Here is a 26,859-nt window from a genome sequence, read left to right as displayed (position 1 = left end):
GCTGCCGGGCCTGCTGTGTTCATCCAGCCCTGCACCTTGTTGTCTCGAATTCTCCAGCATCTGCAGTTCCTACTATCTCTGTTCTGGAGTCTGTTCACAAGTTAAATTGTACCCAATTTAATGTACATTAAATTACATCACATTAACATCCAATAATACAATGCAGGGCACTGGAAAGCAATTGTTCATAAGTATGGGAAATGTTCATATGTCAGGTCTTTAAAATTACAACCATGTAAACACGAGCATTTGTAAGTTGAGTGTTTGTAAATTGGGGATCCCCTGCCGAGTGCAATAAATGTGCTGTTACATTCAAATGAAATATTCCCACTTGAGTATGGTATCAGAGGTCTATTGAAAGCTGAAGAGTCACATCTCACTGTGTTGCAAGAAAAGATGAAACCTTGTAAATTGGAGAAAATTTGAACTTTTATACAAGCTTTTAAACAGAAGCAAAGCTTACCTTATAAGATTTACAAGAATTTTATTCTAACGATATTCTTTAAAGGAGTGTTTTCTTTTTCAAAAGGAGATTTTGTATTTGAACGATTATAATTATTTATTTCCCTTTCTTGCAGTGGGATCTAGTTTGTGAGAACAATTGGAAAGGTCCCTTTACCATGTCAGTGATTTTTCTAGGAATGACAAGTGGTGCATTCGTCTCTGGACACATTTCAGACAGGTACAGCTATAATCCTGTCATTCAGTTTAAACAGAAGGTATTCTGACTATAGGTCATTGTAACGAGGCAATCTGGTGGGAATGTAAATGCAGCTGATTATTTGTTCATACTCACATCAGTAGTGTCCTGTAGACAGGAATTCTTGACTCGTTAATCTTTGATGTCGGAATAAAAGGGCAACCTGCATAACTTGGACATTGCAAGTTTTTGAAAGCAGACAGCAGCAGCATAGTTTCCACACAAAGGAAATTTAAATTTGCAGGTTCCAATTCAGTTCAGGCACATTTCACTAATCTGGGCTATTCTTCACCTTAAACCATTCAGAATAATCTGAATTTTGGTCAAACTCCATGTGTATTTTTACTCCATTTGTATCATTAGACATGCTTTGGTCTGAATTGGTAATACATGCCTCAGTCAGGATTCCATCTTTTGAGCGTATCAGCAATTTTAACCTCTGACCTGCCTATTGCTCCAGCCTTTGACCGCTGGCATAAAAATGGAAAGTACTAGAAATACTCAGGCATACGTGGAGGGAGAAATGGAGGTAGCGGGCTTCCTTTTACAAGGCAGGCATATTGCTCACCACCCAGTAGAAAATTTGAACATTTAAAAAGACAATACCCTGAGGCAAGCCTTTAATGAGGTGACAGTGCAATTTCTGGCCTGCAGAGGCAGAACTCAGGGGAAATGTGGCCTTGTGGTAACATCAGTGGGCTAGAGTCCCAGACTAATCCTCTGGGAACGTTGGTTCAAATCCCCTCATGCTAGCTGGTGGAGTTTCAATCCCAAAACCCTGAGTCATTTAAAAAAAATTAGTTCACCAATGCCCTTCAGGAAAGAAATTCACCATCTTTGCCTGATTTATGTGTGACTTCAATCTACAGTAATGTGTTTAACTCCTAATTGCCCTCCATATGGCCTAGAAATCTACTCAGTTCAAGGACAAATAGGGATAAACAACTAACTGCTGGCCTTGTTAGTGACACTTATTTCCCACAAAAGAATAAGTCAGCCAAACTGTTCTGATCAAAATAGAGAAGGTTATGAATGGTTGGGGTAGAGTAATTCTTAAAATTAAGTATATAGAAATATAAAATGAAACAAGCCATGTTAGTAACTAAACTTACATATTTTCCTGCTTTTCAAAGGTATGGGAGAAAAGTTGTTCTCTTTGGAGCTATGATAATTCAAACGGCCTTGAGCTTCGTTCAAGTGATCTCCTGGAGTTGGGAGGTGTTCTGCATATTGTGCTTTTTTATTGGGTTTGGAGATATCTCAAATTATGTAGCTGCATTTGTTCTTGGTGAGTTATTTCCAGTCTATATTGTACTATTCCGAAAAACTGCCAGATCTATAATTCATCAGAATCTTAGTACAATTTAATAAACTTAGTTCTTTCTGAATATTTTAAATTTACTTTTTCAATGTTTTGAAAGTAGAATCTTGACAGATTTGACAGAAAGGATTCATTTGGATCCTCCTATGCATATTTCTTTAAAGGAAAGGATACTTAGTAATATTTCTGTGGTAGACCTAGCATGTAAGATGTCTCCTTTTTACAGTGCTAAAATGCATGTTTAAGCTTAAATTAGCATATAGGTCAATAGCAGTTAGTGCATGTACATTTAAGGCTATACATGCATTTGGAGATGGTTACCTCAATTCTTCAGCACAGAAATTCATGTTTAGCATTGTGCTCAACTTATGTCTAAGTGGCACAGACTGTGTTGTTGAGAAGTTGTGGAGACGTTTAAATCAGGATTACACAGAGAAGACAAAGCATAGTAACCGTTGAACAGAGCTGAGTTTTCATGTGAGAAGAATGAAATGTAGAAAGCTGGTTTCAAGCTCAAATTTTTAACATTTGCTAACTCATCAAATGATTGTATTACAGTGAGGCAGTCTGGTGTTAGTGAAAAATTGGCATGAAAAACTGGTTCAGAGATAGTGGGAACTGCCGATGCTGGAGAATCTGAGATAACACGGTGTAGAGCTGGATGAACACAGCAGGCCAAGCAGCATCAGAGGAGCAGGAAAGCTGACATTTTGGGTCTGTGCTGGTAACCTGCCTGAAGAAGATGCCCAAGACAAAAGGCACTAACAGAATAGGGAACTCCCATTGGCCTGACCTTGAGACAGAGCGCTCAAAAATAGATGTGGGTGTCACTGTCTGGGCCAGCATTTATTGCCCAGACAGTGACACCCACATCCCATGAGTGAATATTAAAATTAAAACCATTATCACAAATGCAATACATCAATACCCACTGAAATATTCCAAAATGTGGGTCAAGCAAAACTCTCAAAGCAATAGCTAGTTGATGCAGCCATTTTGTGGTCACACTGTCATATCAAATCGAGTGTGACATTAAGGAGCTCCTGCAAAACTAGAGTCAATGGAAATCAAAAGGAAAACTCACTGCTGGTTGGAGTCATATCTGGCAAAGAGGAAGATGGTTGTGGGTATTGGAGGTCACCCATCTCAGCTCCAGGACTTTTCCACAGGAGCTCTTCAGGGTAGTGTCTTAGGCGCTTCAGAAATTACCTTCTCTCCATCATAAGCTCGGAAATGGGGATGTTCACTGATGATTGCACACTGTTCAGCACCGTTCACAACTCCTCAGACACTAAAATAATCTATATTCAAATGCAGCAAAACCTCGACAATATCCAGGCTGGGTGGATGAACAGCAAGTAACATTTGCACCACCCAAAAGCCAGGCATTGACCATCTCCAATATGAGACAATACATCCACCATCCCTTGATATTCAATATTGTTACTATCACTGAAACCCTAATATCTCGGGGGTTACGTTTGACTAGAAACTGAACTGGACTAATCATATAAATACAATGGCTATTTGAGCAGGTCAGTGGCTAGGAATCCTGTAGCTGGTAACTTGTTTCGTGATTCCTCAAAGTCTGTCTGCCATCTACAAGGCACGAGTCAGGACTGTGATGGAATACTCCCCACTTGCCTGGATGAGTGCAGCTCCAACAACACTCAAGTTTGACACCATCTAGGACAAAGCGGCCTTTTGATTTGCACCACATCCACAAACATTCACTCCCACCACAACTGACATTCAGTGACAGCAGTGTGTACTTTGCATTATCTTCAAGATGCGTTGCAGAAATTCACTGAGGTTCCTTAGACAGCACTTGCAAAACCCAAGACCACTTCCATCTAGAAGGACAGGGCAGCAGATACATGGGAACACCACCACCTGCAAATTCCCCTCCACACAATCACCATCCCAACTTGGAAATATATCATGTTTCCTTCATTGTTGCTTGATCAAATCCTGGAATTCTCTCCCTAAGGGCTTGGTGGATTTACCCATGACACATGGACTGTAGTGGTTCAAAGGCATCTCACCACCACCTTCTCAAGGGCAGCTAAGGACAGGCAATAAGTGCTGGCCCAGACAGTGACACCCACATGCCAGAACTGAATATTAAAAATAAAACCATAATCACAAAAATGATGCATCAATAACCGCTTAAACGTTCCAAAGTGTGAGTTAAGCAAAAAATTTATTTCAATACCTTGTTGGTGTAGCCACTTTGTGGAAAAAAAAGGTGTCTAGAGCTTGCAAAATTGTTCATGTTACTGAAAGAGTTCAATACCATTTTTTAACATATACGCTATATGTAAATCAACAGTATAAAGTAGCTCTTTAAATTCTGCATTAGGTAATTTATACTTCCAGGTAATTTGCACAATTTTGTCCTTAGTCACTCATACTAAAAATAACATATTTCCAAAACACTTCTAAATTGTTTACCTGATTTTAAATGCTTCTTGTATACCACAACATCATTAACCTTAAGAGTGTCAGAGCAGTAAGACACTTAATTAGGATAAACATATGGCATGGGTAAGCATTAGGTGATCATCATATGACTTGATGTCATGTGACTGAATGTTGACCAAATGCCACATGATTTAATCTCCAGGAATTTATCCAATTAGTGTTAGCAACCTGAATTAGGATCCTTTGGAAAACGTGACAAGGACCCATAACACCTTACGCCTTCCAGCTGACAGGATGTGTCTGGAAGCTGATTAACTAATTAAGTGATTTTCGTGCTATTCTGCAAAACTGCATACATGGTGGGTTTAGGTGATCAGGGACTTTCAAAACTATTTTGCTTAATGTTCGTCAGGATGAGGTCATAAATAACTTTATCCAAAGTACACCTACACTACAGGAAAGCATTAATAGCTTGATCTTAAAGCTATTGCACTTACCTGTACCCTGTTTTATAACATTGGTGGTCATAGTGTTCGATAACATGGGGTTGTGGCTGTGAGGCTGCCTCATTGAAGGTGCATCAAGAGCAAGACCAATGGAACGGGAAGCCATGGATGATGGAGACGACAAAGGTTGAGCAGTGATGCTTAGTGACAAGGCAATAAATCATTGAATAGAAAATTTTCTAAGTAATTCTCTTCAGTACACCAATAATTCCTGCTCCCTATCTGACTTAGAGCTTGGATCTATCACTTGGACTTCGTTCGACACAACTACATCATGGCTGTTGTTTTTCTGTAGCTGAGCATATGAAGATCAGTAATTATCCTCAAAATAGCTGACATGACATCTTGTACAATCTGCATTCTAGATTTGACACTGGTTTGCTTTGAGAATACTGAACTGAAATCACCTTAGTGCAATGCTGTAGTCTGGTGGTGTGCTTATTTACCTTCTGTGTTCTAGTGCTTTGTGGGGTGGCTTCCCTATTCTCGGGCAGAACTTTACGATCCAAACAGGAGCACGAAAACAGGCAACTGGAGCCATAAATTAGGTGATCATGCCTTTGGCAGCTTTGTCATTACCTGTCCCCATGTCCTCACCATGATTTTAGATATTTTCTCATCAACCTGTTCTGAGATGTTATGAGAAAGTGAGACTTGAACTCAAGCCTCCTGGTGCAGAGGTAGGCACACTACCACTGCACTATAAGTGCCTCCTGACCATTATTTTAAGTGAGGCAATGAGTGGGCTACACATGTAGCGCAATTGAGACTCTGAAGTGGGAAATTTGTACCCAGTTAAGGGCCTGATCCTGTTCCAATGGTAGAAAGATCCAGCACGTAGCCTGAGAGGTTTAATTCTCTGAGCTGCTATTCAGTAAAGCAGAGGAATGGCTCATTTCCAGGCCACCCATGTCACACATAGGTTCCCTGGATTTTTGAATCCACACATCCAGCCCCTCCCCTGCCCTGTCCAGTGTTTTCCCCCAACTCTCCCTAATAAGGGACCTCTCAGTCTGGCTTCAGAGGGATTTGTCCTTAGCTCAATATCTGTACTCCTGTAGTGCCAGCTGTACTCCTACTCCTGTAGTGCCAGCTGTATTCCTACTTCTGTAGTGGCAGCTCTTGTTTGACTCTGTGTGAGTGAGCAGAGCTGTTGCTCCCCACTTGGCCAGCAGTTTCTGCAGACAAAGGGAAACACTGCCTCCAATTAGTTAAAGGGCCGCCACTTGAAACATGAAAGCAGTGAAAGCGAATAGACTTTGTAGAGGTAGGCTTGTGTCTCATATTTCATTTGGGGTCGAGGGAGCCCATCCTCAGCGTATAATGCAGACCATTGTCCTGTGGATAATGGGATGACTTTCGGGGCTGTAGTGTACTGAAGGTCCTTGGACCTAACTCTCATAAACATTGAGATTGATGTGATGAAATCAATGAGGTAATCTGGAAATTACAAGGGAAGAAACATGGCATCTGCAGAGTTTACCTCGATTACAATTTATTGCTGTCCATGCACAATACCTACGTAACATCGGCGGGACTCTGCCGTGCAAGCTCAGAGAGATATAAGACACTGGACTGAACTGGAAAGCAGATGAACGTTAGTCATTTGCATTCCGCAATGTCTGGAAGAAAAGCTATGATGCTCTGAATTCTGTCTATGGCCCCCAGTCTACTGGTTCATCACCAATCCTGGATGTCAATGGGTCAGCACTGCTCACAAAGAAAGCTCATACTCTAGAAAGTTGTGATGTGAAGGTGCTGATGTTGGACTGGGGTGGACAAAGTCAGAAGTCACACCACATCAGGTTATAGGCCAACATGTTTATTTGAAATCACAAGCTTTGGGAGCGCTACTCCTTCATCAGGTGGAGCACTCCCATGCTGTTAGAGATGACGAATGCAATTACACTCCTGTCCAGGAGTTAGCGCTGTCTTAGCAGAAGCTTACAAGCCTGGAGGTCAGTGCCTGGTCAAGAAGCTGACTAAAAATTTTCAGTTTGTGAGGGAGCAACAAACCGTCCTGCTAGAATACAAATGTATCTCCATTAGCCACCTGTACAAGCAGAAAAATATTTTCCAATTTTGCCACATAGAACATAATTTTACTGTTGCTTGCAAATTCACTGGGGGTTTCCTTCAAAGCTGCTTAGTGCAACATTTATGAAAACTAATTCATGAGCCATGGGCACTGTCATTAAAATTGTGAGTATTGTGAGTAAAATTGTGTTTTGAAGTTAGATTTCTGGAACTTCAACATATGCATTTGCAATAAATAATCATGGTTTTGAATGTTGATTATCATCTAATTTAAATGATTTTCTTTCCTTCACTGACCAGGAACTGAACTCCTCGGCAAAGCTGAGAGGACTGCTTACTCGACACTTGGTGTTTGTATGTTTTATGCAGTAGGCTACATTATTCTGCCGGTCTTTGCATATTATATCCGGAATTGGAGGATGTTACTGCTAGCTTTGACCATCCCAGAGGTTCTGTATATTCCTTTTTGGTGGTGAGTTACTTATATTTAGCTGTTATGAATAGTAACAACTTATATACCTATCACATAACTTTTAATTCCACAAAACATCCCAAGATAGAAAAAAAAGGAATGTTATGAAGCAAAATATGACACTAACCAGATATGTTTATATTGACATAGATAAACCTGGTCAAAGAGGTAGATTTTAAAGGTGATGTAAAGGAGGAAAGTGAGGCAAAGAGACAAAGAGGTTTGGAAAGCATTGGGAGACTATCTGTAGTGCTTCTGGCCTGTGCAGAAATGAGAATCTTAAAATTTTAAGACATTTTTAAGCTCAAACAGGAGCCAATGTGGTGACAGGACTTGGTGTGAGAGAGGTATAGAGTATTGGATGAATGTAAGATTGTATCATTTGGAAGGTGGGAAATGGACAAGGAGTACATTGGAGCGATCAAGGTTAGAGGTAACAAAAGCAGGGATAAGTAGATGGGGTTGGAGCAGAGATGGAATCAGGTGATATTTATGAAATGGAAGTCTTGGTAATGGTGCACATGTATACTTGGTAGATCACGAAGAGATCACCAAGGACTATATCACCAAGATAGTGAACTAACTGCTTCCCCCTTAGACAGTTGCTGAGGAGAAGAATGGTGTTAATAGCTATAGAATGGAGTTTATGCCAGGATCCAATGACAATGTCTTCAGACTTCTCGATTTATTTGTTAATGGTTCACAGGATGTGAGAAGACTAGCACTTCCCATCGTGTCTCTAGAAAGCTTTCTCAAATAAATTCATCTTAACTGTGTCTCACCATCAGAGGCACTGGGACTAATCCCAAGGGCAGGGGTGGTAGGTGATGGCTAAGCAGAGCAGGAGGGTATCATTTTAATCACAACCAGCCCTCAGGAGTGCTGTGGAACCAGAAGAACTGTTGATTCCTTGTGAAGTTTGTTGGTGGACATTGTTGGTTTGCATCTGTGGCTGGAAGACCTGAATAAGGCATTTCCTTCTCCTCTGAATTGCCAATCTCAGGAACATACTCAGGGACCCAAGACTATTTCAGGAAGCCACAATGGATGTTTGAAAATTGCCCAACTTAATCGGATGATCAGCAAATTTCAAGTGGTTTAGGTAATGTGAGACTTCAGCAGTAGAACGGAATGTTCTGACTCCTGTGATTTGCTCTTGACCTGGCACATCTGCAGGAGGACAAAAATAGAGATTTGAGAGGACTGCTGTGTAATAAAGTTTACATACTTTCCAGTAGGAGGAACGGCATGAGGGAATGCAATCAAGAAAAGCTGAATGCCTGACAAAGCTGTAGCTTGGCAGCTTGCCCTCTGTTTACTCTCTTGTTCCATTTCACTGAGCACGGTGGCTCATGTTTGCACATTCTCCCTGTGTCTGCATGGGTTTCCTCCGGGTGCTCCGGTTTCCTCCCACAGTCCAAAGATGTGCACACTAGGTGGATTGGCCATGCTAAGTTGCCCATAGTGTTCAGGGATGTGTAGATTAGGTGGGTTAAAGGGGATGGGTCTGGGTGGGATGCTCCAAGGGTCGGTGTGGACTTGTTGGGCCGAAGGGCCTGTTTCCACTCTGTAGGGATTCTATGATCTTTAGCTTTCACCATTTCTGTGTTGGAATGACATAGCAGAGATTGGAAAATCCATCATCTGTGGCCAGGCCTACTTTTTCTGCTAATTTCTGGTGGCTTTTTCTGTAAAGGAATGCAGAATACACTTATTTAAGATAGGATATGATTGTTTTGGAAGTGAAGAAGTTTCAGGAATGAAGAAGATATCTTATGAGGAGTGGTTAGATAGTTTGGGCCAGTACCATTGGAATTTAGAAGAATGAGAGATGAAATAGAGATAATGGGAACTTTTTTCTGTCAGAGAGTTGTTAGTCTGTACAGCTGTCTTGCGCAGAAAGCATTGGAGACTGAAGTTTGAATATGTTTGAGGATTTTGGGTAGACAGGGATTTACTGGGATTACATTAAGATCAGTTATATTGAATGGCAGGGCAGAGTCAAAGGTTGAATGGCTGCTCTTCCTTCAAGTCCTATGAAATGCAGACACTTCTTGCTCTGCCTAATGCACAATGTGATCTTTCCACAAATGGCTAAAGATCGCAAGACACCTGTATAGATGGCACAATTAGTCAATCCTGCCACAACTCTGTTCATAAGTCTTTGAAATGTGGTTGGTGCGTTCTTCATTCCAAAGGGCATTACGTTAAATTGATATAGCCCATTTAGAGTCACAAATGCAGAAATTTCTTTCTCTCGCTCCGACAAAGATACTTGCCAGTAACCACGAAGTAAGTCCAACTTTATGGTTTAAGTGGCTTATCCAACTTTTTCCACACAGTCCTCCAGCTTTGGAATTAGGTATGAGTCCGATTCAGTTGCTATGTGGACGTTCCAATAATCCACGCAGAATCATTGAGTACCATCAGGTTTGGGAACCAACATGATCAGCGTATTCCACTCACTTTAACTTGGCTTGATGATGTCTTCTTGGAGCATCGCTTCCACTTCCTTCAGTACCTGTGCTGTTTTGAGAGGATTAAGCCTATGCGGGGTTATTTTGTCAGAACAGCATTCCCTACTTCAACCTCATATACTATAATATTAGTCTCCCCATTCTATTCCTACATATGTCCTCATATTGTTGCAACAAGCCTTTCAATTCAGTTCTCTGTCCCAGAGACAGTTAGCTCATTGTCCTATCCCATTCTTTAAGGACTTCCTCATTATTTAATTTATTTTGAGGCCCATCAAAATCCAAATTATCTGGAGTTTATTCCTCACTCTGAGTGGCAGTAACTAATACCTGTTTCTGCAGTTCTCTTTCCCTGTCATAGTAAGATTTTCAGAATATTCACATGACATACCTGATAACTTTTTTCTCTATCTGGCATCCTTACCAGATAGTTCACCTGACTGATAGGGACCACTTAAACCTTGCTCTGAAGGGATCTCCTACCACTGGTTACAGGACTAATACTTTATCCCCATGGGCAAATGTACAAATTTTAGATTTCTTATCTGCTTCATGCTTCATTACATACTGTGCCAACTTCAAATGTTGTCTAGCTAATTCACTTACTGTGTTTAATCTTTCTCTCACCTCAAATGTACAATCGAACAGTGAGATCTCAGACTTTGGACCTATAAACTTTTCCTTAATTAATTTTAAAGGCCCTCTTACTTCGTGTCCAAATATCGATTCAAATGGAATAAACTGAGTCGTTTCATTTGGAGCATCTCTAATAACAAACAATTTAAATGGAATACCTTTATCCTAATTATTTGGGTAATCCTGGCAATAAGCCTTCTGCATGGTCATTAAGGTCTGATGCCACCTTTCATATGCTCCCCGCAATTCAGGATGGTACACACTTGATTTAAAGTGTTGGATGCCTAAACTATCCATGACTTCTTCAAATAGTTTGGTAGTAAAATTGGACCCTTGGTCTGACTGAATCTCTTTGGGTTGTCCTTAACGGGTAAAGAAAGCAAGCGTTTCCTCCATAACTTTTTTTGCCTCGACGTTCCATAATGGAATTGCCTCCGGGAATCTGGTAGACACATCCATTATGGTTCCCACTTTTGGTTTTAGGGAGGGGACCCACACAATCAATCATAATCTGCATGAAATGTTCTTCAAATTCAGGACTTGTATCAGAGGTACTGGTTTTATTACTGCCTGTGGCTTTCCTACCATTTGATATGTATAGCAGGTACAACAAAATTCAACCACATTCTTAAGTAATCCAGGCCAAGAGAAATGTTTTTTTTACCTTAGCCTGAGTCTTCCTCACTCCTAGATGACCTCCTACAGGTAATTTGTGTGCTACCCGCAATACTTTCTGTTGTATACTACAGCAACACAATCTAGTGCACTTCTGTCCATTTCTTCTCTGCACTAACCTGCTGAGGTCTCCATTTCTGGTTTAGGATTCTATTCTTAAAATAATAACTTCCTGGAATATATTCTGAGATAGTAGGGACTGCCGATGCTGGAGTCTGAGATAACAAGGTGTAGAGCTGGCTGAACACAGCAGGCCAGGCAGCATCAGAGGAGCAGGAAAGCTGATGTTTTGGGTCAGAAATAAAGAAGGGTCCAGACCCAAAACATCAGCTTTCCTGCTCCTCTGATGCTGCCCGACCTGCTGTGTTCATCCAGCTCTACACCTTGTTATCTCTGGAATATATTCTGATTCCTTTTCTGAGTAGGCCTTATGATATAAAGCTTTTACTGTCTCATCTTTTTGTTGTAACTCCATCAGTCTTTCAGAACTAAACACCTCTATCTGATCCTCTACCTGTTCAGGTTTTGCCTTTACAATTTCATCAAACAGGGTGTCAGCTAACTGGGCCTCAACTACTTCATCTTTCTCTTTAGTTTTACCTTCTTGCTTTAACTTATGACTGTGAGATCTTATCACCACACAGTCCCAAAAATTTCCAGGGTATTTTTCTTTTAACTCCTTAGTTCCCTGGTTTTCCTTTGGCTTCTCCACTACAGTTACAAGAACAAACTGTATTCCTGGAATAAACACTGTTTCAATCACTCCCACTGTCACATCACCAGTCTTGATTGAGTTTTCTAGCCTTATCTTACGCAGGGGAATGCCAAATATCTCTCCATTTATTCCACAGATTATCACTCTCTTGGGTAACACTTCAGAAGGAGTGCAAATACTTTCATCTCTTACTATTAGAGACTGGTTAGCTCCCGTATCTCTCAATGTTTTAACTTCTTTACTTTGTCCCCCTGTTCTTCCTGAGTAAACCGTACCCACAGTGGTGAGGTCTTTGTAGAGATCAGGCAGCATCACACTATCTAGCCTGTGACTAGGCTGTGCACTCTCCTGCAGCTCCTCTGCTTCTTTTGGGATTTCCGCCACTACCTCAACTAATCCCACTGGTTTAGCCTCTTTTCCACATCCTTTTTCCCAGTGCCTTTCTTAAACCATCGGCACTGTGACTTTCTGTGTGTCCCCATCTATTATAGTGGAAACACCTGAGGTCTTTCACCTCCTTTTCACCCTCTTGGTTTTCTTTTTTCACCTGTGGTAAACCGTTCCCAGTGTAATCTACTTTTTGATTTTCATTGATGGATCTCCATTTCTCCCAAATTCTATCCATCATGGAGAGGAATTGCTCTCGGAAGCTAGATTTTCATTTGTGGACTAATGCGTATTCATCCACCATCTCTGCAGCTGTTCTTGCTGTTTGAACTTTCTGTTCCTCAGCATGAGTTCTTATCATTTCTGGAAGTGAATTTTTAAACTCCTCTAGCAGAATAATCTCTCTAAGATCCTCATATGTCTTTTCTATCTTAAATGCTGTCACCTGTCTATCAAAGTTGCTGTGTTTAATTCTTTTAAACTCGACATAAATCTGATCTGGTTCCTTCCTTGTATTTCTGAACCGTTGTCTATATGCTTCTGGTACCAATTCTTAGGCACTCAATGCAGCCTGTCTGACATCTTCATAATCTCTTGACACCTCATCTGACAGCACTGCAAACGCCTCACTAGCCCTGCCTACCAACTTGGTCTGAATTTACATTACCCACACAGTCTCTGGCCAATTCATCTGTTTAGCCAATTTCTCAGAGGAAACGAGAAAGGCTTCTACATGTTTTTCACTGAATTATGGTAATGTTTTAACATATTTATGTATATCTCTACTATGTCTTTGGCTACGATGGATTTGTGGTTCATCATTCTCCTCCTCACTAAACCTATCTTCTAGCTTCATTTCTATCCTTTTAAATGGACTTTTCTGAAATCATTTGCAATTTCCAAATTTCAAACTCCTCTCTCTCATTTTCTTTTTGCTCAGCTAAGAACCTTCTCTCTCTTTCTTTATCTCCTAACTCCATTTGTTTAATTTTCAATTTATTCTTTTCTAACTCCATTGTACTTGCCTGTTTCTCTGGTATATCTAAATGTTTGACTAACTCCTTTACAATTTCATTTTTCCTCTTGTCCCTAGTTAAACCCAAATTTAGCCTGTTTGTGAAGTCTGAAAATATATCCTCGCTCTGTCCTTCTAAACTTTCTTGGCAAATTTGGAAAGCATCCTCAAATCCCGGAACATCTTTAGCAATGTTAAGAGCCATTTCCCTCACTTTAGATTCAATCAACCACAAGTCACCAAAATTAAACAGATTTTCCACTTCTCCCCTAAGTTTTATTTAAAGATCGATGACACTGAAACCCAAATCTGTTTAAATCTGTCAAAATCCAATCAGATCTCTTCAGATCCCGTACACGAACTGACCAGATCCCAGACTTGAGCCCCTAATCTGTTACGGAGGAGAAAACAATGTACCTCCAATAATTGAAATTGAAACACAAGACCCCAATCTGTTATGGCGGGAGTAGAGGTGCCCTTCTAATAATTAGACACAAAAACACCCAGTGACCCTTACCTCACCTCGCCTAATCAGCTAAAAAGGAATGATGAAATGAAAGAAAATCCCTGATATTCACTTAATAAGCAACAACTAACAATTTATTTATTTAATCCTAACAGTGAACAAATTAACAGAACTACTAACAAATTGAACAATTCCCTTCTTAACTACCAACTATTCACTAACTGAACAAAATTCTACTGGTATGCTGTTCTAATAAACACACTTATATAAGCCCCAGTAATAATAAAAAGAAATTAAAACTCAGACTCTCAAAGTTCATATCGGGTGTGTCTTCTGGAATGTTCTGCCTTCTCCGCTGTCTGTTCAACCATAAATGCCTTTTGTCCACTGATCCTTCTGTCAGGGATGTTTTCTTTGTGAATTCTTCTGTGAGGATTTTTAGCTAGAAGTGCTGTGGTACCTTTATGAATAGACAGTGCTTTTCAGAGAGCTTAGAGTTTTCTGTGAGAGCCATATACTTACTCTTCAGATGGCAGTACGCTCTCACACCAATTTTCAAAAACCCTCTTCTTATATGCTCCGGATGACATGTCAATTTTCTTATAATAGGATGGGTCTGAGGTTTACAAAACTATCGGATTTAAATTCAATTGGTTTCCAATCTGTAAGTGCTTTGATTAAATTAATTGGCTGATCTTCAAGCTAGTTGCCAAAATATTAAAACAAGCCCAAGGTTTACAATCTCACAGCCAATTGATACATGTTTCAATTTCAGAACTGTCTGTACCTCTCCAGCTGCTTAATAATATGTTTGTTTAAATCTCCAAGCTTAGAAAAGCACATCACCTCTCAAAGGGACCACATGTTCTTTCCCCCCTATTAGTTTTACAAACAAATTCTGACTTCTTGCCTTCTAATTCACAAGTACTCCTATACAACTTTGCAACAGAATGTAAAATGTACTTGCACAGAGTTGAAATGAATAGTGTAGATTCAGATGAAGATTAAACAAGGGTATGAGGGCAAAAGGAAAAGAGAGCTATTCTGGTAATTTTTGATGAGGAAATACAGAAGGCTCAAGTTGAGCATAGATGCCAGCATGGACTGGTTGGATACATGGTTTGTTTCTGTGCCAGAGATCCTATGTAATCCTGTGTAATGTGTTATTGGAAGCTATACCTATTGCCTTGCCTGTGAATATCATCCTTCCTGCAGCGTAGAATTGACCATGTGATGTATGGAGTTGTGAGATTGGCACACTGTGTGATGGCCACACCCTGTAATGGACTGTCTTCAAAGATACTGAGCTCAGATTGAAGGAACGGTCAGGTCCAGGTTCAGGTTTATTTGCCACGGCACAATGCAGCCACAAAGTTCTCCACTGGCATGGTGCCACCTTTGTCTGTCTCAAAATGACAATATGTATTGCAAATATTAATTTAAACAGTGAAGTGACTAAAAGTCACTAATTTGAAGTCAGTCTTGACTCAGGCTTGACAAAGAAACTTGGCTGAGCAAAAGTGATTTGACAGGGTTACTATTTCCCTATCCTCTTTTACTATAATGACCCGAATACCTCCATTTCTGTCTTTGTGGTCCTTGTGGGTGAAGGAGGGTGTGGTGTGAATGGTGGAATGAAGAAATTACATAGCTACTCAGAACATACACCGCAGAGATAGGCTGTTCAGCCCACCTGGACCGCACTGGCTTTTATACTCCATAAAGAAAATCCTCCCACAGCACTTCACCTGACCCAATTGACACCAAGTTCTGTACCCTTCCTCTTATGTGTTTATCTAGCTTTCCAGAAATTTAACAAGAGTCAGCAGGTACGGTAATCGGACAGGCAGAACCATCATCCTGTTGCACCGTTACCATTGCTGACTGCTGCATTATTTGTACTGATTGTTTTTTTAGGCTTATACCTGAGTCTCCAAGATGGCTGATTGCTCAAGGTCAAGTGACTGAAGCAGAGAAAATAGTGCAAGGCTTTGCTAAGAAAAATGGCATCACCCATGTTGGGGTGGTATTTCAGCAAGTCGATACCAAAGAATATACGGTAGTTATATCCCTTTCTTTTCTCTCTTTCTATCTTGGATTGCTATTCAAATATATCAAGATCAAGCAACAATATATCCAGGTCTTTAAAAGTCTAGCACAGTCTATATTTAATTATATTTATGAGCCACAATAGCAAAATAGAAAAAGATTATTTAGCACTGCAGCACTTATTCATGTTCATGCTAATGTTCTGAGATTGCATTTAATTGCGGGGCAGTATCTGGGGAATAGTGAGAGAAATTTGATTGGAGATAAATTAGAAATTGGCCTTGGGTTGGTGGGTTGAGTTTGCTCTTTCTGCTCTAACTTCTGTGATTCTAAACAATTCAAAGTTGTTTCTTGATGCGCCAACCTTAGCATTCTGGAAAGGTAATTTACTTCCAAATAATTAAATAGGATAATGAATTAAATTTAAGCTAAATCATGTTCCAATATGCCTCTTATTCTGGTATATAATCTCTTTCTCTAAAGTGGTACTTAATGCAACTTAATGAATATGACTGAGAGACCAGAGTAGGCCAGCAACGTCTTGAATCTCTTCTGCCTTTCAGTTAGTTCATGGGTAATTTGTATTTAACTTATGGCTGTGTAGACCTGAGTACTCGTCACTCAACAACACTCTGTCAATCTGAGTTTTGAAGTTTTAAATTAATCCTTTGACAGTCTTCTCGGCTAAAAGGTTCCAAATTTTTATTATCCTTTGCACGAAGAAGTGCTTCATGATCTTGACTCCTGAAAGGCCCAGCTCTAATTTTAAAATTATGTCTGCTATGACATGTTTTCTAATTTCACCACCAGAGGAAACAATTCCTCCCTCCTGCCAGCTAAATTCTTTAACCAACTTAAACACACTTCAGTTAGATAACCATTTAGCTTTCTGCCCTCTGCACTCATTTGCTAACACTCCTTGAAGTTTGATATGTTTAGTTCAGAAGTTCAAACACAAGATACCGAGAATGCTGGAAATCCGAACTGAAAACAGAAAATGCTGGAAATATTCAGCAGGTCTTGCAGTATCCATGGAGAGAGAAACCGAGTTAATGTTGCAGGTCTCGCATCAGAATAGAAAACATTTTGAAATATAATAGGCTTTAAGGAGGTCAAATGCAGAGCAAAGATCAAAGGGGAGATCTGTGATAGGGTGGAACTTGGGAGGCATCAAATAGCAGAAGTGTTGGTGGAACAGAGACAAGGCAAGACAAGTAAAGAAATAAAAGATGTGTCTGCAGGAGATGTGCATGCTAGAACACTGAGCAGCTGCCATCGAAAAAAGATCTAGTCAATAAGCCCCACTCCCTCAATATTCCTCTGGTAGCCTTGCAAATGTTTTCTCCCCAGTTAACTGTACAATTTCGATTTGAATGTCATGATTGAATCTTCCTCCACCATACTGTCAGGCATGTGTTCCAGATCCGGGCAACGCGCTGCATTGAAAAACAGGAGCTCTTGATCCCACCTTAAATCTTTATGCCAATCACCTTAAATTTGTGTTCACTGGCCCTTGACATCTCCCCCATGGGAATAGTTTATCCCTGTTGACTCTGTCCAAACCCTTCATAATTTTGTACACTGCTATCAAATCTCCCACAACCTCCCTTTCTCCAAAGGGAAAAGCCGCTGCTGCACCAATCTATTCATGCAACTGAAATTTCTCATCCCTGAAACCATAGTCATGAGTCTTTTGGCATCCTGTCTATACAATCCATCAAGTCTATTCTGCTGTTCAATGAGATTATGACTGATCTGATAATTTCCAACTCTACTTTCCTGCTTTTCCCCATAATGCTCCATTCCATACTGATTAAAAATCTGTCTATCTCAGCCTTAAATATACTAAATGACCCAGTCTCTGTAGCCCTCTGGAATAAAGAATTCTGAGAGAAGATACACTGCAGAAATTCACCAAGGGTCTTAAGACAGCACCTTCCAAACCCACGACCACTACCATCTAGAATGACAAGGGCAGCAGGTACATGGGAACACCACCACCTCCAAATTCCTTTCCAAGATTCCCACCATCCTGACTTGGAAATATATTGCTGTTCCGCAATGCTGATCAGTTCTGTAGGTCTACCAAAACCAAATGAACTGCATTGGTTCAAGAAAGGAAGGCAATGGCCTGGTGGTATTATCGCTGATCCAGAGACCTCGGTAACGTTCTGGGGATTAGGGTTCGAATCCCGCCATGACAGATGGTGGAATTTGTATTCAATAAATAATTAAGAGTCTGATGATGACCGTGAATCCATCCCCAATTATTGGGAAAAACCCATCTGGTTCACTAATGGCCTTTAGGGAAAGAAACAGCCATCCTTACCTGGTCTGGTCTACATGTGACTCCAGACCCACACCAAAGTGGTTTAGACTTAACTGCCCTCTGGGCAATTAGGGATGGGCAACAAATGCTGCCTAGCTAGCGATGCCCTCATCCTGTGAATGTATAAATAAAAAGAAGGCATGGTGGCTCAGTGGTTAGCACTGCTGCCTCACAGTGCCAGGTTTGATTCCACCCTCCGGCAACTGTCTGTGTGGAGTTTGCATGTTCTCCCCGTATCTGCGTGGGTTTCCTCTGGGTGCTCTAGTTTCCTCCCACAGTTCAAAGATGTGCAGGCTTGGTGGATTGGCCATGCTAAATTGCCCGTGCTAAATTGGTCTGGGTGGGATGCTCCGAGGGTTGGTGTGGACTTGTTGGGCCGAAGGGCCTGTTTCCACACTGTAGGGATTCTATGATCTATGATCTAAGGCAGCTCTACTTCAGCGAGGGATGGGTGATAAATACTGACACAGCTAACAAAATCCACATTCTTTGAATGAATTTAAAAAAAAAATTCCTCCTCATCCCAGCTTTAAATGGGCATCCCCTACTCTGAGATTTTGCCTTCTCTTCTTAGACTCTCCCACAATGGGAAATAACTATTCAGCATCTACTCTGTTAGGTTCCCTAGGAATCTTCTATGTTTCAATAAGGTCACCTCTTATCCTTCTGAACTCCGATGAGTACAAGTCCAATCTATACAACCTCTCCTTATCAGAAAATCTTTCTATTTCCGGGATCAATCTGGTGGATCTTCTAAACTAAATGCAATACTCCTGCTGAGACTGAACCAGAGTCTTCTAAAAGTTCTGCTTACTTTTGTGCTGTTTGCCTCTCTTTATAATACCCTGAGTCTTATTTGCTTTATTAATCACCTCCTCTGTCACCTTCAATGATTTGTATGCATGTAATTCAAGTTTCTGTTGCTGCACTCATTTTACAATTGTACCTTCTAACTTCTATGGTCTTTCCCTTTCCTCCCTACCAAATTCCCCATTTCACCTCTGCATTGAATTTCATTTGCGACCTATGTGTCTGTCTATTCCATCAACCTAATTTCTCTTAAGTCTATCACTAACCTCCTCATAGTTCACAATACTTCTCTTTAATTATGTAACTTTACGTTATCTTTAACTTTTTATGCTATATTCTGTATACCCAAGTCTAGGACATTCATGTATTTTAAGAACTATTGTGAGGCTAGAACTGACCACTGTTCACCTTCCCACAGTGTGAATAATAACCCCATTCACTACTAATGTTACCGGTCACTCAGTCAACAATGTTTACATGCAATTGCAGAACCTTTGCACTTATACCTCCTCCCTGCTCACTGTTTAAGGTCCCAAACACACCTTCCATGTGAAGCAGTAATATATTTGTGCTCTTTCACATTTGTCGACTGTATTCACTGTTCACAGTGTGGCCTTCTCTACAATGGAGAGGCCAAATGCAGATCTGAGGAAGCGTCACTCAATCTGAAACGTTAACTCTGATTTCTCTCCACAGATGCTGCCAGACCTGCTGAGCTTTTCCAGCAATTTCTGTTTTTGAAAACAAATGCAGACAAGGTGGCCACTTTGCAAAACATTTGCACTCAGTTCACAACAATGACTCAACCTTCCAGTTGCTTGCCATTTCAATACACAATCTTTCTCAGATGTTAACATTCCTGTCCTCTGTCTGCTGCAACGCTCCAGTGAAACTTAATGAAAGCTGGAAGACAGCACAGTTTTCCGCGGAGAAACCTTACTGCCTTCTGAACGCAATACTGGGAACCATAACTTCAGGTCATGAATAGTGCCCTCCATTTTGATTATAACCTGATGTTTTATTGAATTCTTTGCTCTCAATACAGGTCACCTATATTCTGCTGTTAACACCTACCATTAACTCCTACTCTTCACTGATATTACTTCTCCACTACCATTAGAACTACTTTTGCCTTTTGTTCCTGGCATGTGCACTATTTATTCTGTTTGCTCCTCCTCTCCCTTTCTCTGCAGCATAAGACTTTCCCAGGCCTCCCTTCAATTAAAAAAAAAGTCATATTGGACTCAAAATGTTATTCTGTTTGTCTCTCCAAAGATGCTGTCAGATCTAATGAGTTTCTCCAACACTTCTTGTTTTTATTGTGTAACCATGGTAACTGCTTTTATTCCATAAGTTCAATGTTGTTGGGAAGCCTGTTATGTGGTACTTCATCAAACACCTTTTGACGTCCATGTCAAACACAACAACTGCATTTCATGACCCCTCTATATTACTTCATTGAAAAATTCAATCAAATTAATGAAATACAAATTGATTGAACAAGCTGTATTTCCCTAAGTCACATTTGTCCAAGTGACAATTAATTTTGTGCCAAATTATCATTTCTAAAAGTTTTTCCAGTGCTGGGGTTGAACTGACTGTCTTGCCATTGCGGCACTCATCCTTGGGTTGTTTTTTAAACAAGAGCATACTGTTTGTAATTTTCCCATCCTCTGGCACAACCAGTGTGTTTAAGGATGTTTGGAAGATTTTGCCCACTGATTCTGGAGTTTCTACCTTTCCTTCACTCAGTGTCCTCAGGTCCATCTGATCCAATCCTTGTGGTTTATCGACTTCAATTACAGTCAGGTGCCTTGAATTTCTTCTTTATTAACTTACAGTCTGACCAGTATCTCAGTTGGTTTCTCTTTTATCATGTCTTTGACAGCATCTTCTTGGTAAACACAGTTGCAAAGTGCTTATTTCTTACTTCAGTTATGCCCTTTACTTCCATATCTCCTCTTTGATCTTTAATCGGCCTCACCATTTTTATAGTTCCAACCAAATAAATTCCTTCCTTCATTCTTCTAGGGTGTTCTTTCTCCACTGTAATATTCTCAATATTGCTACCCTTCTCGATCATCATTTGTTTTCTTCTGTAGCTTTCGTAAACACATCTTATCCATTGTCACTATAACATGGTATTTCCACTTGTTATTTGCATCTGCTGTTCACAAACTATGTTTACCACCCTCCAGCCATTCACATAGATACGCTGTAAAGCTAAATCAGACCTTACTATATTCTTTCTTACAATGAGCCCACATAATACTTGATTATTTCTAACACAGGTGCCCTGTCTTCAAATACTTTGCTCAGCTTTCTTCTTCTTACTGTCTAATGTTACTCCCTTGTTCCCAAATGCTATCAAGTTAGTTTACACCATCCCCAATAGCACAATCAAACCACTCACAAACAATGTTGCACTAAACACGCAGATGTTCCATGCATGGCAATCAACATCGGTACATTTTTTCTCACATCACCCATGCTTCCTTTGCACATTCCTTTAAATCAATGCCTGCTCTTTTGTCGACAAGCAGGAACAGCTTCCCCCTATCTATCTATCCTGACATTTTGATTTTGAAAATCTTCATCAAATCTTCTCTCAGCCTTCTTATCTCCAAGGAAATCAGTCCCAACTCATTCTCATTCCTGGAACCATCCCTGTAAAATGCCTCTGCACTCACTCCAATGTATTCACATCTTTCCTATAATGTAGGACCCACAACTGTATTCCAGCTGAGGTATTACAAAACTTTTGTAAGAGCTAGAATCTTGAATCCCTGGCCTAAGAGTGTGCTGAAGGCAGATTGCTCCTGACTTTCAAAGGAGACCTCGCAAAGGAAACATTTACAGAGGTACAGTGAGATGTTGGGAGAATGGGTGAGTTGTACTTGCAGTGAGCTGGCACAGACATAGCAGGACCAAAAACAGCAGTTGCTGGAAAGGCTCAGCAGGTCTGGCAGCATCTGTGAAGGCAAAAACAGAATTAACGTTTCGGGTCCGGTGACCCTTCCTCAGAACAGACATAGCAGGCCTCCTTCTGTATTGTGATTATTCTATGCTCTGTTCTCAGTAGATTGGGAATAGTTTTATACCCTATTATTGCTACTTTTCTTTATAAATCTTGATGGACATAGGCCAGAATACTGTCAACAGAGATCAATAAAATATCTTCAACACTTTTTGCGATAAAGGGAATGTTTTACTTAAAATGCGGTGCTTCCAATCATCCGTGTAACTAGAGCATGTATACTATGTAAGCATTGAAAATTCATATGTTTTTTATGCTTTCTTTTAGCTTCTGAGTTCCACAGCTAGGCAAAAACATCCACATAATTTCTTGGATTTGGTTAGAACTTCAAATATACGGAATATCACAATTCTATCTTTCCTTGTGTGGTGAGTACAGACTCTATCAGCAAAGAGCTCTCACCAAAATATTTAACACTCAAAACTGTGTCAGTTTGTTATATGTATGATCATGGTGTTTCGCAAAGTGTATGTGGAGCAATATTTGGGATTTCACATGTCAAGATATGTCAACAACACATGTTGGGAGTTAGTCACATTGCAAATTGAGATTCTTGATAAGTTACTCACTTAACGGAATGCCTGCTGAAGTGTTTGACATTGGGCACCTTTGCAAGTAGGTGAACTAATTTACTTGATTTCTTGGCTGCTTGCTGCATAAAGCAAACTAAAGCACAATCTATGAAAGATGCAAAGGAACCCTGTTTGTCAACTGTTTGCATTAATTTAGTGAAGCAATGCATTCATTTAAAAATAATTACAATGAGGAAGCAAAATGACTACTCATGCAAAGGCAAAACTACAAGAAGCGGGCATGAGTGAAAACATAAACAAATGGCTAGCACATGGAATGAACTGCCTGATCTCTAAATACCCATGCAACAGTGGACTTCAAAAACAAAAGGGAATTGAATAAATACTTGAAGGAGAAAAGCATTGCAGGGATATGGAGGAAGAGTGGGCAAATGGGACTAACTGGGACTAAATAGCCAGTGCAGTACTGCACTAATTTAAAATGCAGAAACTTGCAAACACAAAATATACTTTTACAAGGTGTTGATTTGATGCATGATAGCAGACAATGTAAAGAAACATCACAGGGCAGGACAATCTGCTTCTGTAAGTGGCAAGTTTGGAGACAGAATGTGCATTTAATAAGGGTAGCTATCCACCTCCAATGGAATTACGTTCTGGATGGGGAAGGCCCTGGTCAACCTTCCTGCCCCGATGTCAATTGAGGCTCAAATATATTCAACGACAGACCACTGAAGTGTCTCAGCCTGCCACTACCAGGATTAAACCATCAGCTGGTGGGCCTGTCGCCATGCAGTGTGCCACTCTGGCCCACCTGCACCCATGCTTCTCACCAACCTGCCCCTCTCTTCCCATGAGAAATCCCTGCCTCCATCAACCACTGGACAAAGTCCTGGATCCTCAGTGAGCCTGGAGCTCAGAGGATGCTCTTCCAGTAACTTCCAGGCCTCTTCTGTATCACTGCTGAGCACCAGCCTTTCATGGGCTGGCAGCTCTTACTGTGAGAAGTCTAACCCTCTCCCCCTTCCCCCCAGGGGTCTGCATTCCATGTGAAGGTCCCACCAGTGGATTTGCCATTGAGTGATTGGCCTTTGGCTCAGCTTGCCTTCTCTGGAACACAGGTCTCTTGCCTGCTCAGCAGCTGACCAACAAAACCCCTGCCACCTCAACAAGATCCCAGCCTTAGTCATCGTCTCTGTAGTAATTCTATAATCTACAAATTAACTTGCTATCCGAAATGTGTCCTGACTTGTTCAGAGAAGTCAATAATTGTTGAGATATTTGGAATTCTAGATGATGAAAACATCTAAGTGGTCCTGGTAAGTGTACACTTTTGGGTTTGTAAGTTTATTGTAAAGAATTTATACTTACGCATTTTCACAAGTTTCTAAATATTTTTAGTAACAATTACTGAAGTCTCATGGTGTCTTGGAAAGTCAATGAGTGAAAATGTTCTTTACAGGCTCGGTTCTGCACTCTTCCAAGTTTGTGATACCATTCCAAAAGTATAGTGGGCACACAAAATGATGAAACATCTAGGAAGACCATAGCACAACTTCTGAAAATAAGGGACATTGCATCATTTTGTTGGGATGAAGAATTTCAAACAAATGAAGGGATCGTCTGCAAATGGATTTCCAAAAGTGCCAAAGAAACTGGCATGTTTCACAAATGTCTCAAAACTGTGTAGCTAGCCTCTGACCATCTTACTAACAGTGTATCAGAGTAATATATTTACCCGGCATTTCAGTACTTTAAGGCAAATCGTACCTGCCTAATTTGATTGGGTTCTTTGATGAAAGAATTGAAAAGATTGATCCATGTTGTGCGGTAGATGTTGTGCATATGGACTTTCACAAGGCATTCAATGATGTGCCATGCTCAGGCATCATGCATAAGATGGCAGCCCATGTACTGAAAGGGGAAGAGGTGATATGAATCCAAGATTAGATCAATGAAAAGAAGCAATTGATGGTAGTGGATGGCTGTTTTTCAGACAGGGAGGTGGTTTTCAGTTGTGATTCTCCAGGGGCATTTTTGGGTCCATTGTCTAAAATGCCTAACTTTGTTGGACTGCTAAAGAATATTTATAGTGCCTGCACAGGTATGGAAACCATTTGCTTTATTTAAAGAATATCTTAGTGTGGCTTCATCTTCCCATGAGCAGCAAGAAAAATAAACATCATGCGACACTGGATCACTTTTTGTGATGTTGAAAACTGTATATTAGCATTCCTCAAAGTCTATGTACTACATATTCTTGACATCTCCCCATTGAGTCTTTGTTTCCACCCACTATAATACATCTCCCACAAATCTCTGCCTTCACTTTATTTTTGAAAAGACAAACACTGTCACAGTTTCACTAGCCTACCTGAACTTGTTCTCAGTTCCTTTGGAGCAAATTGGGAATTTGAATCCTCCACGCGGTCTTTCTGAAAGTGATGGCAGAAGAATTGACAGATTACTTCAGTCCAGCATTCAGGTTGTCATCTGAAACTTTTGATGGACGCATTATCTCTCATCTGTTTGTGTTGATGACTGCCCAAACTGTATAAAACATCAGTTCAATGTAGATACTAGTGTATATGTGTGCTGTCATACCATACCAGCTTTATTTGAATGAGGTAGGACTTGGGATGTGATGCTTGTTCGACTATTTGTCTTTAATGAACTTGATCTCAAATCCAAACTGGCTCACCTGGTCAGAAGTCTGGTAAGTTGTGGGCTCTGTGATATTTGCTATCGTTCCACATATGACTGGAATGGTATTCATCCCCTTTCTCACTTTGCTCAAATCATCATCTTGTGCATAAAGCGTGAGTCTAAGTGGAAGAGGAAGGTGCTGAGTTCATATGGAGGTTAACTACTTTGGAATGGAGTTTTATTGTAGCTCGAAAGTGCAAGTTGAATGTCATCGTATTCCAGCAATGCTTTTACTGTATGCACTGAGAAAGCTTTCAGTTTTAGCATTGGCGAAAGAGTATCTTGATGTGCTGGCAGTATGGATAAATTGACATGAAGCTATGAACTTTTTGAAGTACTCATTAGCAAACTAAGATCCATTATCTGAGATTACAAAGTCAGGGATTACATGTGTTGTAAAAATCTCTTTCAATGATATGATCATACACATGGCCCTGCACTTATTGACATCTATCCATCCTGAATAGTAGTGTACCGCTATCAAGAATATTTTACCTTCATATTTGATGAGGTCTGTTGCAAGATATGCCCATGGTTTGACGGAATGGAAGCTGATAGCAACAGTTCTCTTGTTCCCTGAGGACAACTAGCTTGAGTAGTACAGCAACTTTGATCTTGCATTGAGGGGTACCTTAAGTCCTCATTTTAAGTTTCCCCCTTAAAAGATTTTTCACTTTAAAGTTGTTTCTTTTTATGTCTTCTCTCCTCATTTAAATTGCCATTCCCCATTTTAATATTACTTGCTTGCTGGTCACCTCAGGCAGCATTATAACTTGCATCATTACACCTCTTACATCATCACATGAGTCACATCAATATATTAACAGCAAGGACTCCTGATTGTGCTGTTAGAGTTGGCGTTATTGTGTCTGCACCCTGCAAAGATCTTTTTTTTTTCAAAAACAGTTCTCTGCTCTGGTACCAAAGTAAACTTTGTTTTTAACTTTTCAGAAAAGATTTCTCGGCTATTTGTACTTGTACTAATAGAGGAGTTGCTGTGGACTTAGTTTTTCCAAGAAGAATTCTATTTTTTACTCCACAGTAATTGAACAGTACATTCACAATAATTGAGGAATTTGTACTGTATCTTACTATACTATAAACTTCTTTAAAGATTTCTATGTAAGCAAAAAGACTGTTTTCTTTACTGAAACTTTTCTTGTTTCCTTTCGCAAATTATTTCAGGTGCATATGTTAGGTACAGTATTTAAACTTTTACATTGATTTTTCCAGGCAAAAAATGTCCTCAGGAACTTAACTCTTGCTTTAATATTGGTTCCATGGGCACCAGACTTCACTTAAAGGTCATTTCACTTAAAGTCATGATTTTCAGGAATATAACCCCAACTTTAAGTGGGGACACTCTGTAGCTGCCAAAAGCCATTATTTATATATAGCTTCATGTAGATTGAACTGTTCCCCAATTTTGCTGAGCTGTCATCCACAGATAGCATATACATTCAACAATTTTTCGGCAGTGTAAGATGTATACAGCTTCTGAGAAATCCATTACATGCTGGGACAATCCCTGAGTACCACGTTTCAGTCTGTCACGGATGTAATA

At 40.2% G+C, this 26,859-nt stretch overlaps 1 protein-coding gene across 1 annotated transcript in view; it reads left to right on the top strand.

Moving 5' to 3' along the window:
- The window catches only part of LOC109921340 (solute carrier family 22 member 4-like), a 104,242-nt gene that overhangs the window by 53,464 nt on the left and 23,919 nt on the right, over positions 1–26,859 (top strand). The window contains exons 2-6 of the mRNA XM_048593977.1: positions 579–682; positions 1,834–1,988; positions 7,289–7,460; positions 15,749–15,890; positions 22,324–22,424. Of these exons, the coding sequence (XP_048449934.1) occupies positions 579–682; positions 1,834–1,988; positions 7,289–7,460; positions 15,749–15,890; positions 22,324–22,424 (674 nt within the window). The remainder of the gene's footprint in view (positions 1–578; positions 683–1,833; positions 1,989–7,288; positions 7,461–15,748; positions 15,891–22,323; positions 22,425–26,859) is intronic.

The sequence above is a fragment of the Rhincodon typus genome, chromosome 3, assembly GCF_021869965.1.
Source record: "Rhincodon typus isolate 14 chromosome 3, sRhiTyp1.1, whole genome shotgun sequence".
Classification (NCBI taxonomy): domain Eukaryota; kingdom Metazoa; phylum Chordata; class Chondrichthyes; order Orectolobiformes; family Rhincodontidae; genus Rhincodon; species Rhincodon typus.
This window is presented reverse-complemented; position numbering and strand designations above follow the sequence as displayed.